The sequence below is a fragment of the Bremia lactucae genome, linkage group LG10 (assembly GCF_004359215.1).
Source record: "Bremia lactucae strain SF5 linkage group LG10, whole genome shotgun sequence".
Taxonomy (NCBI): domain Eukaryota; phylum Oomycota; class Peronosporomycetes; order Peronosporales; family Peronosporaceae; genus Bremia; species Bremia lactucae.
In genome coordinates, this window is record NC_090619.1 from 1,467,630 (window position 1) to 1,484,682 (window position 17,053).

A 17,053-nucleotide genomic window follows, 5' to 3' on the forward strand; every position below is an offset into this window, starting at 1 on the left:
GCATTAGACGCGGCCGGCGAATTAACGCGGCGCGTGCGCTTAGTGCGAGGTTGAGTGGGCGTCTTCGCAGACGACCCACCAACGTGGCCCCTTTTAGGTGGAATCTTGGGCGCCGTGTATGGAAACACGTGCGCTAGAGTGATCGAGTGAACTAGCGGCGCGTATAGCTGCTCGCAGTTCCTCTCTCCTCTTTGACGAATTTAAAAATGTAATTCTTTTTTTTGGGGGGGAGTGTAATGAGATAAAGTTGCCCTAATGTTACACAGTCCCCGTTAAGCACACTTGGTGTACTTAAGGGGATGGTCACTAATTAGACCCAGCACTCGGGTGTGGATCACATTTCTGACCAACCCTTGTGTATGTGATGCACATCGGTTCATCAAATGTAGGAGGGATGACGCCTAGCGTCATCCGTTAGGCGAGGTATCTAGAAAGATTCGCTCGCAATACATATTAAGTGTTATCTATAGAGATGACATTTGAATTGGTAAAAATAGGTATTTTTATTTAAATTCTATTAAATATAAATCAGTCTGAAAACTACTTCCTACTTGGTAAGTGCGCACGAGGAGACGGATTACCGCTCCCGTGACGACACTTAACCAGAGTTCTTAGTGTGTTGGGTGAGGTCGCTTACGCGCCCACCACAACTACCTCACTGCACGCAAGAGAAGCAGGTTAAACCGCTTACTCGCTGTGCTAGGGTGTGTGTCTAAGTAGAGCGTGGCCGCATTACGACGTGCCCGCCTACATGCCAAAGTTGCTACTATAAAACTACCTATAAATACTGTGGCTATACCGATTCCCAAATGGTGTGTGGTAACACCGGTTCTCTTAAATAAGTTTTCTTGTTTCATTTCCGTTTCGGCAAAAAAGTCAGAATGGTAAAAATAGCCTTAAGCTTTACAAAGATAGACGGCAAAGACCGTCTATCTTTGTTGAGTATAAGTCTATTTTTTGCTTGTTAAAGTGCCAGCTTATAAAGTGCCAGCTTATGTCATCGTCTAATATTAATACTTCATTTCTTAATTTTTACTCCATCCTCGCACAGAAATGGCACGTCGTCTGACAAAGGTGTGTGACGTGTAGCAGCAACGAGGTTACATATCTCTAAAATTTTGTTAACGACAGGAACTCGCTGAGTTTGAGAAAAGCTCGCTCGATTGGTGCACCGTTAGCGCCGTTAACGACGATCTGATGCACTGGAATGCCATGCTTGCGGGTCCTGTACGTTAATTTTGCAGCGATTGCTGACGACGTCTGACGTATTAATGTTGTTGCAGGATAACACGCCTTACTCGGGCGGCGTTTTTAATTTGGATCTGCAGTTTCCTGCTGAATATCCTTTTAAGGCGCCCAGGGTACGCTTTCTCACTAGAGTCTACCACCCCAACGTCAAGTCGCAGTCGGGTGAGATTTGTGCCGACATTATTAATGAGGTCCGTTGCACCTTGATGCGAAAAAAAGATCGAGATTAACATGGCATATGTGTTGTTTCTTAATTAGCATTGGGGTCCAACCTTGAATGTACTACATTGCCTCACAGCTATCAAGCAGATTTTGGAACAGCCAGACATAGACAATCCATTAGAACCAGACATTGCCAAACAAATGCATGAAAATAAGATTGACTTTTTAAAGACAGCGGAGGAGTGGACTAGGCAGTACGCCTCTTAAGCCGAATAGTGAAGAAAACGACCTATAAATAATTTCTTTAATATCGAAATAAGCATTTCCTTTGCTGTACGATGGCGTTGGAGGTTTCGCCGCTTAAGGCAAATTGGTAGCAGCAGTATCTTCAACAGCCCATGACCATATCAGCTGGAATGCAAGTTCTGCTGCTTTGCTTTAATACGCCCCTTTTCTAAGCGGGGCAGATTTTGCCGCGAAGCGCATACGTACGTTGTGGCATTGTACGGTGCTTTGAAAGCATCACGCGATGCGTCATTTCAATCTGCAGAGGCGAATTTTCCCTTAAAATGGCCATTTCAGCTTTTGATTACGCAGCATGGAAGCTCAGTTGTTCCATCGTTTATTCGAGACCTGCCTCAGGACATGAAATTTAAGCTCGAGTAGCACTAGACTGAAGAGCGAGACATTTACTGGCGCTTAAACCAAAAATCGACGGCTCTCGCCATCTGCCACTCGGGGCCGGGAGCGTGGGAGCCTGAACAATATATAATATCTCGCTGTCCACCCGGAATGCTGTTTATAAAGTTGGTGGTACGATGTTCGAGACGGACCGAGTACTTAAAGCATGGTCCGACCGGATGTACAAGATGGGCGAGATTTGGGTACTCACAACATTTTAAAGAAAATATTTTTGTGGATGTAGGAGTGAAACCTGAAGCGGTTAAGATCGTACCAGAAGTTGAAGACAGGAGCTTCTTTAATCTAGAAAAAGTAAACCAGGTGTTCGACCTTGCCAGCAATGCAGCATTTGAGTTGACAAACGACCGTGTTCTTTTCCATTTTCAAGTGGGAAGAACGAAAAGCATGGAAGGTGTTGTTGACGGCATATTTTGAAGCATGTACGGTGGAGGAAGATGTTGCTCTCGTACTCTTGACGAACGGACACCACAGTACCTTAGTTGTAGCTTATGATTTTGTGAGTGTTATTAAAAATTTCGCATTCGAAGCCGTGGGAAAAAAGCTTGAGGAGCTCCCTCATATCCTTGTGCTCCCTCCACATCTTATGCAAGATGCGTTGCCCTCTCTGTACAAAGCTGCGACTGCATTCGTTTTACCTACGCGTGGTGAAGGCTGGGGCCGACCGCATGTGGAAGCGATGGCAATGGAGCGACCTAATATTGCGACTGCTGGAGTGGCCCTACAGAATCCATGACCGAGGAAAATCATTCCTGCTCAAGATTGACGGCCTTGTGGAGGCAAGTGGATGAGAAAAAGGTGTCAACGAGTTGAAAGAAACTGTGTCTAGCTAGTCTCATATATCTTGCAGATAAGGAATGGCGCCTTTAACTGTCATACGTAAGCTCATTCCTCGTTGTCGCTTCTTAAAAAGCTTTTGCGTCGCATTGAGCAACATCCGTTAGTAAAAGCTTACAAACATTATTACCTTGTCATGCTAAATACTTAATGGTTTCTTGCATGGTTGCAGGAAGCGGTTGCGAAGGCCAAGCAAACTCGCAGAGACATGGTCAAGAAATATTCTCCTAAAATAGTTTATTCTCCTAAAATAGTTGGGGACATCGTCCTTGGTCACATTACTCGGATTATTTAGCATGTCGGTTTGCAGTCTGAAGCTGCAATAGCTCACCAAGAGAACCTATATTGCTGTTGATAGACATACTTGAGCATAGCATGATATTCTGTTTCCATTACTTAGGTTGCAGTCTTTAAATTCCCCGCACAGTCTACATCATACTCGTCTTGTGTTAACCAAGTACGATGCAACCAAAGACCTTTTGTCGGCGCAGATGGACCGGGTTGAACAGAACCATCTAGAACTCTTTGCATTTGGACTGGTTGCTGGTTTCCTTCGCCAATCGGCCGCAAAGTACCAATGATACGCCGTACCATATGCCGTAAGAAGCCGTTTGCAACAATCTCGATGCAGATAAAATGCACTGCCGTGCCTCCTTCTCCTCGCTCCATCATTTGTTCATTGTGTGCGTCAGCCGATGCAACTTTGCTGTCCGCGGCGCTTCTCAAATCATTGTAGGAATTGGTTGAATCCAGAATCTTGCCGCTTCCGCATATTTTGGGGTTCAATGAGAAATCTACGTTCCTTTAATCATAATAATGACCCATCCTCAGCCTCAACGTAATAAAAGGCATTGGCAGTATTGAGCCGTACCGTCGGACCACCACCTTGGTAGAGATAATTGTTCGTGTTGTTGATATATTTTCATACATTGGCTTGGAGAGGCCTTTTGAAAATGGCCTAAAGTCGTGAGTTCCTTCTATAAATCTGTCACCCACAATTGATCAGCCTAAATCCAACAACAACTCAATAACATCCTTCTCACTTTAGTGCTTGACGAATCTGTTCAATGTCGATTCTCCTTCCAAGAAACCACGAATACTTCCCTAGCTTGAGATCTGGACGATGGCCTTGCTGCAAGTAGTAAATGTACTTCTTGCAGCGCGACCGAATCCGTGATGGACTTGTCGTTGGCACTGTCACCCCAAGCACGACCACGCGATCAGTATCCAGCCTGCCACGACAAATTCTCATTAATTCTGCTTAACACAATTATGGATCATTCTTACTTGGCATTCACGCGGTCCTTGAACTCGATTAATGTCATCGTCAGCTCTGAATCAAGTCGAATGAAGCCATATTGCTACGTTATCACTATAATTTTAGTCGACACTTAAGACTTCTAGCCAAATACAAACAATGGTATATCAATCCAAGGGTTCCTACATAAAGCGCGTGGGTCCCTGCATCCGTGCGACTGACTCCTGTGACGTTGACTCGCTGACCAGATCCCGACACCTCCGTGACTGCGGCCTCTATTACTTCCTGGACACTACCTTGATCATAGATACATCTGATTCCTCGCTGCTGTCGCTGCCATCCTATATATCCTGTCCCGTAGTACGCAACATGTAGACAATATCGGCAGCTCGTCGACGGGTACATCGGCTCAAATGCAGAATACTGCAATTATTTGTTCAATTTCAGCAGTAAAATAATTAGTGTGAAATAAAGATAAACAACAACATCTTGAGTTGACGCTGAAATGATGTTTAAAATTGCATAAAACATATTCGGGAAAAGACGTCGCGAAGATCACATTCCCAACGGTATCACTACGAGCTCGAATGACCTGGCCACCTTTGACAAAAACTTCAGCGTGTCGTCATTAATGCTCCGGTATGTTGTTGGATCCACTAGACGAGCCGCGAGCAGCAGCCTTAAGAAATACGAAGGTAGTGCGCCATGGCTGACTCAGATTGATGGAGTCATTGACCAGAGCTTTGTAAACGTGAACACGAGTCTCGATCATTTGAATACTACACGTAAGCAGCTACAAGGCTTCCTATACAACAACAGAATAGCTATTTTCTGACACATTTCCTTCAAATTCTCGCATCAGAACTTCGCGTGAAAAGGCATGAAGTTCAAAACCGAGCGGTTTGAGGCACAAATTTATAGATTCAAAGTCCAATGAATTACTAGAGAAAATTGATTGAAGCAGTGCAGCAGGCACATATTAGATTTGACTCGAAAACAAGCTAACAAGTGAGGTGCAACTCGATCACGAAAAAAAAATGACTTGCTCATGCTGCAGAGAAGTAATGCTAAGACTCTACCAGACTAATTCGTATAAAAAATCCTGCTGTTGGTCAAATGCCTGCAATCAACGCATTGTATACTGCTGTCGAAGCTGTGAAAGAGCTGTTTCGTGCCAACCTTTTCCTATGATGTAAAAGAACAGCTAACGTATTATTGATGATGCTGTTTTTGTGAATAGGCTGCATAGGGAGCGAGAAGATATTCGCACAATAAAGAATTCGACATAAAGTGAATTAAATGCTCTGGTTTTAGAGGCAGCAGCAGGACATCCTATAAAAATGCTTTAACTAAGGAAAACTTGAGAAATCGAGTGACCTAAATACTTTCTTACGGCTGCTCTGTGCTGTGCTGCGTCGTATTGCCAAGCGTCACTTTCTCGTTGCCATGTATTTCGAAGCCGATGAAAACAATCGGGACAACAGCATGCTTCATTTCGTGACCAAAATTCCTGGCGTTCTGGATGTAAAATGTAACACCTTCAGAGACCCTCACTAACGAGCGCGAGAAAATCGAGGACATAAAGAGTGACTTAATATTAGCAAAACGTCATGTGAGCCAAATGTTTTCCTCTTATCTGACGCGCATGCAGAATTCGAGATTTTTGAAATCGTTTTGCAGCAACACTTGTACCATCCAGCTTCGAAGACACGTCATTGTGACTGTCCGTGCAATGATGGACAATAAACCGACACATGCGTCTGACCTTGCAAGTGTCCTTAATCATCCATTTTAAGGTGGTTAAAGGAGTGTGCGAAAGTTGCGCGCGATGTACGAGACCCAACGCTCAACAATCAACACTTGCGGACCAAAAAATGTCACGTATGCTGACCTGGCTGTCATTTCTCATGATAACGAAGGGACGAAAGAAAGCATTCCAATCCCATTTATCCTCTCGAAAGGATGACCACTGCATTCGACGATTCGTGAGACTGAAACTACTTCATCAAGTGTTAAGGAGAAGAAAGCAGCAAGAGATTAGAGCTTGAACTTTAACTTCATGAACCTGATTTCTACACACAGGGCTCCAACAGGCTTCACTGGGAAATAATACGCGAATTGGCATGCTAGAATACGCCAACAGTCCATGCGACCTTACTGCTTTGTCGTACCTCCAAAGTGTGGCAGACGATTCGGGAACAAAGGATAACAATTCTTTAGCACACTGTGTTGTGACGTCGCCAGCACTCAGTACAAGTCTACGAATTGCAAGCGGACGATGCCTTTTAATTTGCGTCGTGAAATTTGGTTACATTGCTGCTACTGACTGCACATTTACTTTTGGTGGCGTTAATTAGATAACGGGCTCTTCGTCAAGGCCTCACAGGATTTCTCTGCTCGTATTCTCGTAAAGGTGAAGTATCACCATTGAATCTCATGTCTTCATCGTGTTTATTTGCTTCACGTCTAGAACATGCAAATGAAATTATCAGCTCCTTAATTTGTATGAGTTCCAACTCGAAATGTTTATGTTAGCAAATCACGGCGCCTATTCACAGGAAGCTTTTCGGGCTCTTTAGCACTTCAATGCCTCCACACCGACCACTTATTAAGAAAGCGTCAATAAACTTGACAGCCTTTTGCTTTATTGCATGCTAGAAATCATTTTTCAGTGTTAAAATGGCTAATTGTCTGTGTACTCACACTTTTCATGATTAAGTAATAAATTCAAGTCTGACGCATCTGTGTATGAAGAGGGAAGGTCAATAATTGATGGAAAAAGCGTTCGGTTGGTGTTGCTTAAAAGTCTTGACCGCGTCGAAGCAGACGCAGTGGCGGGATTAAAAGCTTCGCGGCTGTTGAGAAAGTCGGGTAATGGTGGCAACGATCGATGTGCTGGAGGTAGCACGATCGGCATGCGCGGCAGTAGCTGTTGCTGAGAAATTGGCAGTGCTCCAAGTGCTTTGGCAGGCAGTGATAAACTGACAGAAGACATGATTGGAGAGGAAAGAGGAGGTCTCGAGGCCACCACCGCTACAGCACGAGCAACAGAAGGCAAACCTATTGACATCGTGCTTCCCAGTGCCCCTTTCGTCTTCAGAAGGGTTCCCGACGTTTGGAAAAGTGCCGATGGCAAAGGTGGATGTAGCAACGCGGAGGAATTGGGTCTTGACAGATGAGGCAGAAGCGGAAGTCCTTCAATCTGAAAATTTTGGACTCGTTCAGTCGGCGGTGGTGTTTGTGTGCTGCTACTGAATACCAATCTGTTGAGAATTTCTCGCTCTCTCTGCTGCTCTTGGTGCTGCCGCAACGTCGGCAGTTCGGGCGCAAGTCTCAAGCACGGTAGTCGGTCTCCTTCCGCCACTGACGGCGGTAACAAGGGCACTTGTACTGGCAGCAATGCGAAATGGTCCTCCAATAGTTGTTTTCTCCTTAGTTGCCGCCGCTGACGTCCAATACGCAGCCGCGCAAGTTCTCGCAAATGTTTGCGTTCGTCCTCGTCAAGCGTCTGACGACGCTTGCGCTGCCGCTCTCGCTGCTTTAGTAAAATTTTTGCTTTTTCGCGATCACTAAGACTTTGTCGCCACAGCTGCTGTCGCCGTCGATTCTGCATGCGCAGTCGATCGCGCGCCTCATCGTTTAAAAGTGACCGTCGTTCGCGTTGTCGGCGAGTATTCTGCTCGCGCTGAGATTCTGCTACGGGTTCAGAGGCATGCGACAAGGAGCGAAAATGACGATACTTGGCGGCACGTCGATTGGCTAGCCGCCGACGCCGTTGTTCGGTCGATTCGCGAGGCGGTGAAGCATACTGCCGACGGATGTTCGGCGGCGTGTCCATTTCTTAATTCTTTGTCTCATCTTGTCAGTAAAAAAAATTAATTGTCCAAATACGTTAATTACAAGCGAGAATTGTTACAGTATTGGGTAGAGCAATAGTAACTGCCAAAAGCCGTTCAATATATTTTACTTGGCTTAAGCCGTCTTGGTCTTTGATCCGTGTATGTTAGGTTGTATTAGCTTTCATTGCCCGGTAAAGCAAGTCTAATGCTGGCGACGATGCCACTCTCCGCTTTTGTATACCAACTCACTTGTCGGCCAGTACTTGGGTTCAAGCTTTAGCGTGCTCAAGTGTTCTTTGCCACTTAGGTCCGCATACTTAATGCATACCGAGTCATTCGCAGACTTTTCAGTGACGACGCGAAGAAACTCGTCGATGCTAGTGATTTTTATGCCGTCGATTTCCTTGATTCGGCTTGTTGGGGGTGGACCATACCGAGCAGCTGGGGATCCAGAGTACCGACAAGACACGTAAATTCCATCATCCAACGAAATACTGCGCTGCGCCGACACAGATAGCGGTGGCGCCTGCAGTAGTAAGCCCTGCCAGAATATGATTCGCTTGATATCTGTACGCTCCATGAATAGAGTTTTCACTTCAAGCTGCGATTCCTGGCCGTCGCGCACGATAGTAAGCTGCACTTCTGGCTTTTGCGTACAGCGCTCTACTTCACGAATGCTTGTCACAATCTTACCATCTACAGCAACCAATATATCGCCATTTTTAAGCACGTCCTGGGCTTCAGTGCCACCCCAGCGACGTGCAACAGTCAAAATGGTCCGGCGATCCGGAGCATTCTTTTCTAATATTTCGGCTAGAGCCTGGCCAAGGCCAAGTTCTCGAGCCTTTGCCAAACTCAAGTGCTCAAAGTCAACACCCAAGTCATAAATTTCAGGTGTCGCTCCACGCATGAGCGAAGCCGCGCTTTCCATCACCAGATCTATCGGGATACCGCGATTGAATTGGCTTTCTGTTTTCGAGCTTCGCCGCTGTTGTTGGAAGGAGAATGAGGCCCAAAACGCACTGACTTCCCCGTTTTCACTGCAAATAACGCCACCTTCCGTGCCAACAACATCCTGAAGAGAAACCATTTCAAGATTGTGCTCCTGATATCGAGGTGGGTTTGGCATGGGCAAACCAATCCACTTGACACCAGATACGATGGTCTCGCGTGACACCAAATCGGAATGACCACTACGGCCTATGCTGCTCATAAGCCCTACAAGCCACACGGGGTCGGATGGCATTAAAGGTTTCGAGGCAACCTGACAGCTTTCAATAGGTGTCGATCCAATAAGCTTCGGATCATACTGCACAATGGCAAAGTTATGGACAGGATGAACAAAAACCACGTGGGCTGGAACCATGATGGTGCTAGCAAACGTTACCATGGCATCTCCCATTGAGTCAGTGACAGTGTTGCGATCTACAACTACGAGTCCCTTCACTGCATCGATCACAAGTCCTGTGCCTCGATAGTTAGACGTCGATAAACTATTCACACTAAATGGCCGGTCGAAATCTACCGTAACTAATGATCGTGCAAGCTTGTTCTCTACTGGATTCTTGCCCGGCAAGGTAGTCGTTGAGCCAATCGGCTCATCTTGGGACAAAGAATTACTGGCTTTGATATCGTGTGCGTCACTTGGTGGAGAGAAATGCTCGCAATGCCATGTTCCGAGCCTGTCATCGCGCACGTACTCGCAGAAAGGGAACCACCTGCGATCTACATGTACAACCTCGACCTTTTCCGACTTATCCGTCAGCTTTGAAAATTTAACTACAATTCGATCGCGGTCTTTACACTGCTTAAGATAATGCTTAAGTGTCTCAAGATCCGGCGTGTCAATTCCATTGACAGAGTGAATGATTGCTCCACGGCCGATTCGAGAACGTTGTAAGAAATATCCTGGGTCTGCAACATAAGGAGATCCAGGCCTCATAGCGTGATTCCGTGCTTGTTGGTACGACAACGGGTTAATAACAGCTCCACCGATCTCGATAAAGCGCGATGGAGTCACCGAGTGCAAGTCTTGTACTTCTACTTTAAGGGTTATTGATTCCCCAGAGCGCTCAAGTTGAAGCTCCACCTATTTCATAATAAGTTAGAGATATTGCGATACCTTCTTTTTGACGAGTTTTGTACCTACCTCACTTCCGACACTGTCATCAAGTATAGCTTCCAATGGTACAAATTGCGTAATCAATTTACCGTTTACGCGGATAAGTACATCTCCAGGTTGCAATTTTTTACTTGAAGGCCCCCCAGGAATTGTCTCAGCCACAGTCAACATACCGGTTCCCAATGGATGGGTGGTACGAACGAGCTTCTCCGTAACAGGATCAACGCCCAATCGGCGCACCTCGTCAAATGGTTTGTAATTAAAAATCGTTTGAATTGTGCCGCGAGGAACGCTTTTGCCTTCTCGAATCAAATCAAATGCTCGTTTCACTCGATCAAGAGGCAAATAAAAGGATGCAGAAGTGCCAATTTTTCCACCAGCGTTGAGCGCAATGGCATCTCCGTCATGATTAAGTACTGGCGATCCCGACGATCCGCCCGTGGTACTTGATGAAGCCTGAAGGTAGAACGTGTTGAAATCATTATAGCTATTAAAACCATAATTTGGGGCGTCCCGATCCAGACGCGCGAGGGTGCCACTAGCAATAGCAAGTTTTTCGGCAGCATCATTACCTACAACACGAATATCCGTCCCCACGGTAGCCTTTGATGGCTCCAGGCGTAATGATGGCACAGTCATGTGCTTCACATCCTGCAAAAGCAAGCATTATACTCTAATTGTATCCTGCACGAAATGCCACGAGATTACAAACGAACCGCCGGGTCAAATTGAAAAAAACCAAAATCATGGACGGGGTCGCGATAAATTGGGATCACACGCACTTCCTCATTGTTTTGAAACACAGCCTCAGCGTCCTACCAAAACGAATAAATTAAGTATAAATTTAAGTTCTTGCAACTCCAAATGTCGTACAAAAACGATAAAAAGCACGTTTCCGTACAATCGGTCCTGGTCCAACGACGTGCCGATTTGTCAAGATAATTCCTTTATCCGCATCCACCACAAAACCTGTTGCGGATCCGTTACCTGGAGACTCTGTGTCGAAAAACTAACAAATTTCACCACCAAACGATCTTTCATTAGTTAAACGTTAGCAACAATTTCCGTTCCTTCAAACCTTGGGTGAATTTAACTTCAAGCTCACAATGGCCGGTACTACGCGTTCAAGCGTCGCTTTCCAATCTGATTTATGCTGATTCGCTTCAGCGGTCACTAGCTCTGCCGCAAGGCGAGCACTTAACTTGCGCTCGTGCGCAATCTCTAGATCACGCTGTTGCTTCTCCTGTTCGCTCTGGCGCCCTGTCGCCACGAGCAGATAGCCAGTCCCCGCTACGGTCAGTGCAGCCACTACCATTTGAGCGCTTTTCGTGTCTATATAAATTCAATAAATCCAATTGTTGTCAGCTTTTAGCCTTTGACTGAAAGACCCAGCTACTTACTTGAAGATGACGCGGACGAAGACGTCGAGAAAAATCGCGGAAGCCGGAAGGGCAGAATCTGCAATGAACGAGGACACTGAACAATCACTTGCGCACTTTTAGCATGAGTTCGAGATCTAGACAGCGAAGAGCGCCGTGCCACCATTGCTCTCGTGTTCCACATGGTATGCCACAGAATGGCTGCGCAGTAAAAATCCGAGTGTTATGGAAGTTATATCCTTTTTATGGGTTGATTTATCTTTAAAAAAATTGGTACAATTGGTAATGTCGACTGCCATGCTCAAGAAAATGCTGCTGGACGCCGCGTCGGCGCTTAAAGCCGAGCGCTTTCAAGAGGCACAAGATGCAGGTAGGCGCGTGACGCAGCTCGACTCCAATAATTTTCAGGCCTTCATGTGCATTGGCATTGCAAGCTTACACTTGCAACAGGTTAGTCATTCCACGAGGGCCAAAACGTGCAAAGAGTGTAACTCTTTTATTGCAGTGGGCAAATTGTGAAGACGCGTGCCGCCGTGCAGCAGATCTGAAGCCGGATATGCCGACACCGTGGAAGGTGATGATCCGATAATATACGCGATTTATATAATTGTTACGGCTAAGGTTAATGGAGCTTGCAGTATCTAGTTGATCTCTTTGAGGCAAAAAACGATTATACAAGCAAACTGGAACCACTGCAAAAGCTCGTAGACATCAACTTTAGGTTCAAATATATATGACCAGTATGGCCCATAAATTTGGCATTTGCTGATCATATACGTGTATATTTGTGGTTGATAGGAGTAAAAAGCCGAAAAAGTGTCAAAAATGGGTTGCGGAGGTTGCAAGAACTGCGATGAAGTTGAATCTGCTCCCAAAGGTTAGTTTCTACTCTCTCTTCTTCCGCTGATAATAAGTCATTATTTTGCTCTATGTAGGCTTTTGATTCGTGGTATTTACTCGTGGGGGAGCAAACTAGGAATTTAGCACAACTTTCATTGGAAAACACTCCTAACAACGAGTTACCGACGCCACTAAGTATTTGGTTGGACATGCTGGATCTATTGCAGGTAGAAGAAGTACATGCCTCTATTATGGAAATAGTCTGCGTGCTTAACAGTTAATGTGTCTCTGGAGTAGCGTCCGGGATTTTCTCTATCGGAATGTTCGGGTACCTTATCGATGACAGCGTTATCGCATCAATTCTTTGCAGTTGTGTTTCGTATAAATTTGACTGCTCAGAATGAAGAAATCTGTGCGTTTCGTCAACGAATTGATGTCTCGATGGCATTTTTCATGCGATTTCACTTAGATGACTTGAAGAGTTCTAAAGAAAAGTCGGATGCTTTAAAAACGGTGGATTCATTAGCAATTTCAATTGTTGAACGATTTCCCGAGTCCAAGACCGCAGCAGAATATTTGCTTCTTCGATCAGAAGACCAGGACACTCGTATGTTGTATTGATTTGCAAATGCTGCAGATGCACTCAGCGATCTGATAATGTTGTCATTGGCAGCGCTCATGATCGAAAAATCCAAGGAGATTGCAAAATGTTTATCTGCTAGCTACCCAAATAGCCCAATGGTGCTCGTATTTCAAGCGATCGAGTGTTTGCATGTAGGAGATACTAACCAGGTATGTTTCGCGATGTCTTGTTTAATTGATGGCTAATATGTAGCCTCTTTTGGTTCAAGGCACAAGAAAAATTTGTTAAAGCTTTGGCAGGATATGCGTCGTCGCCATTTCAAGAGTGTACTCTCTGCATTCGTGTACATGTTGAATTGGCATCGATCGCTCTTGCCGCTCGCGACATTGAGGGTTGTCTGAAGCGTCTTGCGCTGGCTAAAAAGATAATGGCTGATAAAATGAAGTTGCTAGGAACTGGAAGCCCGCTGCCTGCTGTGTAAGTAATGATACCCTGTTAATATTTTACCGTGTCTAATGATATGTACTTGATGTATGTAGGTATTCTGAAGTCAAGGTTGAATTTATGACAGCAAAAGCGCACGAATACTCTGCTCACTTCACTGCAGCTCTGAAGCACTACCGCAAAGTAATTGGAAGTGATGACGTTGGCTTTAAAATCAAAGCTGTTATTGCAGCAGCAGAGCTTCTGGCGATGATGGATCGACCTCAGGAAGCCATCCACATCATCGACTCGTTGTTGCTATCCGAAGTGGAAAATGAAGAATTCAGTGCTGCTTTGCTTTGTACACTTGGGTGGCTGCATTATAAGCTCGGAAAACTTGAACAAGCTCAAGAGCTTCTTGAAGAAAATGCAAGCAAAATTTCGCCGGGTGACGTTTTAGCCAAAGGCCAAGCGTTAAAGCGACTGGCGATCGTGTATTGGCACTGTGGTGGTTCTCTTCAAACAATGAAGACAGGATGCTTCAGTCATCTATTGCAAGCCGCCAAGTTGACGCCATCTGACGCCGAGATCTTTTCGTGGCTGGGAAAATGGTACCAGGAAATTGCGAAGGATAATTTGCGTGCTGAAAAGTGCTTTTTAAAGGCGCTTTCATTATCTTCTACAAATGAGTTGGCGGGGTTAGCCCTGAGCAGTCTTTATGACTTGCAGGACAAGTACGAAACGAATGTAGAGCTTTGGAAGCGGATGACACAAAATCAGGAAACTGCACCTACATGGGCACTTCTGCGACTGGCGCAGCACATTGTAGATCAAAATGACGAGGCCGCAGTGGGTAAGTTACATTTAGTGCTGCGCAATGACCCTTTAAATGCTAGGCATTGGGTGATTATGGCACACGTCTACCACCACTTTAGCAAGCACGTGTCTGCCCAACGATCATACGTGAAGGCCATTGAGCTAGGTGAAAATAGCTGGTCCGTTCGGTGTGAACTGGCTCGAATTGAAGGATCAATGTTTCTATTTGATGATGCCTTGAAGCGTATCAAACCGGTTGTTGTAGGTGAATCGTCTGATGACGAACCGGACGTGACAGTGGCTGCAATGATTTATTGTGACCTTTTATTCCAGCAGGCCAAGTATTTGTGTGTAGAGGGGTTGTACGGTAGAGCTGCCGAAAATCTGAAGGAAGCTTCGGCTACAATAAAGAGTTTGCCGTCAACGTCCTCATTCGCACATTCAGTCGAAGCATGCAAATTGATGGGTGATATTCATTGTTTTGCATTCTACTTGACACCAAACTCATTTTTAAGCGAAGGATCGACCTGGGTGGAGTTTATAAGCGCTGGACGAAAAGCATATGAGGCTGGTGTACTACTTGCCGCGAAACGCGAAAATGAGACGACGGATGGATCTGATGCGGTAACAGCGGAATTGTATTACGATATCGGTCTGGGTTTTTGGTATGAAAGTCAGGCATTGAGCAACATACGAGGCATTTTTAGGTCAGCATTCTCAGGCGAAACAGAGCTTGACACAGAAACTGCAATTGCTAAACTGACGATGAAGGCATCGACGAATTTTAAGTTGGCTCTTAAAAAGGATCCTTCATGCGCGTTAGCGTGGAATGGTTTAGCCCTTGTTTCAAAAAATGTTTTGGTCAAACAATTTTGTTGGGCACGAGCTATCCAAAGTGGTAATAGTGACGCATCATGGGCCAATCTGGGTATGTTCTACCTGAGTCAGGCTGATGCCGTGCCAACAGCAGCGTCACTGGCACAGAAGTCGTTCCTTCATTTACAAAGTATAAATTCAAGTAATCCCGCCATGTGGAGTGGCTATGCTATGTTAGCTCGTCGCCAAGCTAACTCTCCAACTCAGCAAAGGAAAACAATTGAAGCGTTCGACTGCGCGTTGCAGACAGGGATGCATCTGGATGCATTGCTAGGTTTGAGCATGGCACTCCTTGATGACGGAGCGACCGTTGGTGATTTAGTCACCAAAGCTCCTGAACATAAATCTGAGCTCGTTTTGTTTTACTTGAAGAAATATCTTGAGCGAGATCCGTATAATGGACGTGCTTGGCACGCCCTTGGCGTAGTTCAGTATCGACTTAAACTCTACAAAGAGGCTTCGGTATCTTACACCCGCGCCCTTTCGTTGACAAAGTCTTCGGAAGAACTCAAGTGGGACATGCTTGTAACAAGCTTTGGCGAGCTGTCAAGTAAGCGTCAAGATGATAAAGCAGACGAAATAGAACTGCTGCGAAAGATTTCTGTAAAGATAAAAAAATTGGATGGGGAAGAATCAGCAATTCAGACTATTGTGCAAGCACAGCTACTACATCGCCAATCCAAAGGGGATGAAGCAATGAAATTACTGCAGGCGAAATTATTGCACGACGAATTTCAGTTCAGCCAAGCTGACATCATAGCCGTTATCGGTCTATCGATGGCAAGCATGTTGATGGAGAAGTTCGCGTCGCAAGCGACTAGTCTCGCAATGGCTTGTAAAAATCGATTGCTTCTGTCGATTAATCAAGCTAAATCTTTATTTACTACGCGCGACTACGAAAACCTGCGTGTTGTGGAGCTTTATGAACGATCAATTGGCGACGAAAACTCAAATTTGACACGTCTGCAAGCCCTTTTGCAAATTACTGACAACACCAACTCTAGTACATTATGGACGCGGCTCGGTTTGGCGACGATTGATTCAGAAGGCTTCCAGATGTCACGTTGCCTTACTCAATTAATGCGTTCGAATGCGAAAACGGTACCATTTTGTGATGAAAGTGTGGAACGTAACTATTTCAATGCGCTGCTAGGGCTTTTAAAGGCTAATTCATTGGGTGAAGATGGTTTTTGTCTTGATGCGCAAAAGCTAATTCGTGCTCAGCCTTGGAATCCGCACGCATATATTCTGGCTGGCACTAGTATCCTTAAGCGTTCAAACCTAGCGGCAAAGATAGATTCACACGACATCACTCTTCGACAATTATTACGTTTGTTGCAGATCGGGTTGCTGAATGCAAGAGGAAACGAATTCTGCGTCGCTCAACTATATTTGCTGATTAGCTACTGTTACGTTATGCTTGGCGAACAGGCTGAGGCGATTGCTAATTCTACCCAAGCATTAAACCGAATTGAAGCAGGCAAAGAAAAAGCCACCGTCAACGAAACCGTGAATACCGATCTATTAGAAGCACGTTTGCTTTCGATCTCGAACCCTAATAAGGCGATCAAGAAGTATTTAAATATCATTAAGAGCGTCTCGGCTGCTGCAGCGCCTTGCTCGAACAGAATATTTCCAATCCTCATTGAGCTCGGAGGACATTACGAGCAATGGCAGCTCTCGAATGCGGCAATTACTGTGTGGAAGTTTCTTGCCTCTATAACGTCGACGAAATCGGCTCGCTCTACTGCTGACAAAAACGAAAGCAGCGCATCTACTTGCTTAAGTAGCGACGGCTATCTTGCTACTTGTTTCTTTGCTAATTTAAGGCTGGCGCTTGTTCACGGTAAACGAAACCAATTAAAGTCGGCCCGCAAGCACATTAAGGTAGCCCAAGCGCTTGCTGAAACTGGAGAAGACTTAAGACCGTCCACGGTCGCTGCTTTCGTAGAAAGCATTTTTTCAAATTAG

General features: G+C 45.4%; 7 protein-coding genes across 7 annotated transcripts; 4 read left to right on the top strand and 3 right to left on the bottom strand.

Annotated features, from left to right (window-relative positions):
- Positions 1-1,053: 1,053 nt before the first annotated feature.
- On the top strand, positions 1,054-1,746 carry CCR75_000210 (uncharacterized protein; the record flags this gene model as incomplete). Its single annotated transcript, XM_067958318.1, has 4 exons — positions 1,054-1,074; positions 1,132-1,227; positions 1,284-1,439; positions 1,507-1,746. The coding sequence occupies 4 exons, from the start codon at positions 1,054-1,056 to the stop codon at positions 1,675-1,677; spliced, it is 444 nt and encodes a 147-aa protein (XP_067814487.1). The 3' UTR covers positions 1,678-1,746.
- Positions 1,747-1,795: 49 nt separating this feature from the next.
- On the bottom strand, positions 1,796-4,641 carry CCR75_000208 (uncharacterized protein). The gene is made up of 6 exons (XM_067958316.1): positions 4,391-4,641; positions 4,234-4,307; positions 3,990-4,178; positions 3,818-3,931; positions 3,117-3,748; positions 1,796-3,046 (listed from the first exon to the last, which is right to left on the bottom strand). The coding sequence occupies exons 1-5, from the start codon at positions 4,607-4,609 to the stop codon at positions 3,343-3,345; spliced, it is 1,002 nt and encodes a 333-aa protein (XP_067814751.1). The 5' UTR covers positions 4,610-4,641; the 3' UTR covers positions 1,796-3,046; positions 3,117-3,342.
- On the top strand, positions 1,809-2,845 carry CCR75_000209 (uncharacterized protein; the record flags this gene model as incomplete). The annotated part of the gene is given in 4 exon segments (XM_067958317.1): positions 1,809-1,832; positions 1,870-2,022; positions 2,083-2,460; positions 2,480-2,845. 4 exon segments carry the CDS (start codon positions 1,809-1,811, stop codon positions 2,843-2,845), a joined length of 921 nt encoding a protein of 306 aa, XP_067814750.1.
- A 106-nt stretch (positions 4,642-4,747) lies between the features above and the next one.
- CCR75_000207 (uncharacterized protein) lies at positions 4,748-6,252 on the top strand (the record flags this gene model as incomplete). Its single annotated transcript, XM_067958315.1, has 5 exons — positions 4,748-4,989; positions 5,277-5,375; positions 5,559-5,728; positions 5,751-5,978; positions 6,001-6,252. The coding sequence occupies exons 1-5, from the start codon at positions 4,836-4,838 to the stop codon at positions 6,250-6,252; spliced, it is 903 nt and encodes a 300-aa protein (XP_067814592.1). The 5' UTR covers positions 4,748-4,835.
- Positions 6,253-6,887: 635 nt separating this feature from the next.
- Positions 6,888-8,042, bottom strand: CCR75_000206 (uncharacterized protein; the record flags this gene model as incomplete). Its single annotated transcript, XM_067958314.1, has 1 exon — positions 6,888-8,042. One exon carries the CDS (start codon positions 8,040-8,042, stop codon positions 6,888-6,890), a length of 1,155 nt encoding a protein of 384 aa, XP_067814594.1.
- Positions 8,043-8,086: 44 nt separating this feature from the next.
- On the bottom strand, positions 8,087-11,741 carry CCR75_000205 (uncharacterized protein). The gene is made up of 6 exons (XM_067958313.1): positions 11,566-11,741; positions 11,244-11,497; positions 11,067-11,174; positions 10,882-10,980; positions 10,193-10,816; positions 8,087-10,132 (listed from the first exon to the last, which is right to left on the bottom strand). The coding sequence occupies exons 1-6, from the start codon at positions 11,726-11,728 to the stop codon at positions 8,246-8,248; spliced, it is 3,135 nt and encodes a 1,044-aa protein (XP_067814434.1). The 5' UTR covers positions 11,729-11,741; the 3' UTR covers positions 8,087-8,245.
- An 88-nt stretch (positions 11,742-11,829) lies between these two features.
- CCR75_000204 (uncharacterized protein) lies at positions 11,830-17,053 on the top strand (the record flags this gene model as incomplete). The annotated part of the gene is made up of 9 exons (XM_067958312.1): positions 11,830-11,994; positions 12,050-12,118; positions 12,183-12,265; positions 12,343-12,421; positions 12,480-12,611; positions 12,682-12,991; positions 13,022-13,176; positions 13,236-13,444; positions 13,507-17,053. The coding sequence occupies 9 exons, from the start codon at positions 11,830-11,832 to the stop codon at positions 17,051-17,053; spliced, it is 4,749 nt and encodes a 1,582-aa protein (XP_067814435.1).

Bases quoted from the DNA above. Each gene is read 5' to 3' on its own strand.
- CCR75_000208 (XM_067958316.1), bottom strand. From the start codon at position 4,609: ATGTACCCGTCGACGAGCTGCCGATATTGTCTACATGTTGCGTACTAC. The intron at 4,308-4,390 runs GTAGGAACCCTT...GTGATAACGTAG, and splicing joins CAGGGACCCACGCGCTTTAT to CAATATGGCTTCATTCGACT. The intron at 3,749-3,817 runs GTACGGCTCAAT...TTATGATTAAAG, and splicing joins ACCAAGGTGGTGGTCCGACG to GAACGTAGATTTCTCATTGA.
- CCR75_000205 (XM_067958313.1), bottom strand. From the start codon at position 11,728: ATGTGGAACACGAGAGCAATGGTGGCACGGCGCTCTTCGCTGTCTAGA. The intron at 10,981-11,066 runs GTACGGAAACGT...TCGTTTTGGTAG, and splicing joins TCGTTGGACCAGGACCGATT to GACGCTGAGGCTGTGTTTCA. The intron at 10,133-10,192 runs GTAGGTACAAAA...ATTATGAAATAG, and splicing joins ATGACAGTGTCGGAAGTGAG to GTGGAGCTTCAACTTGAGCG.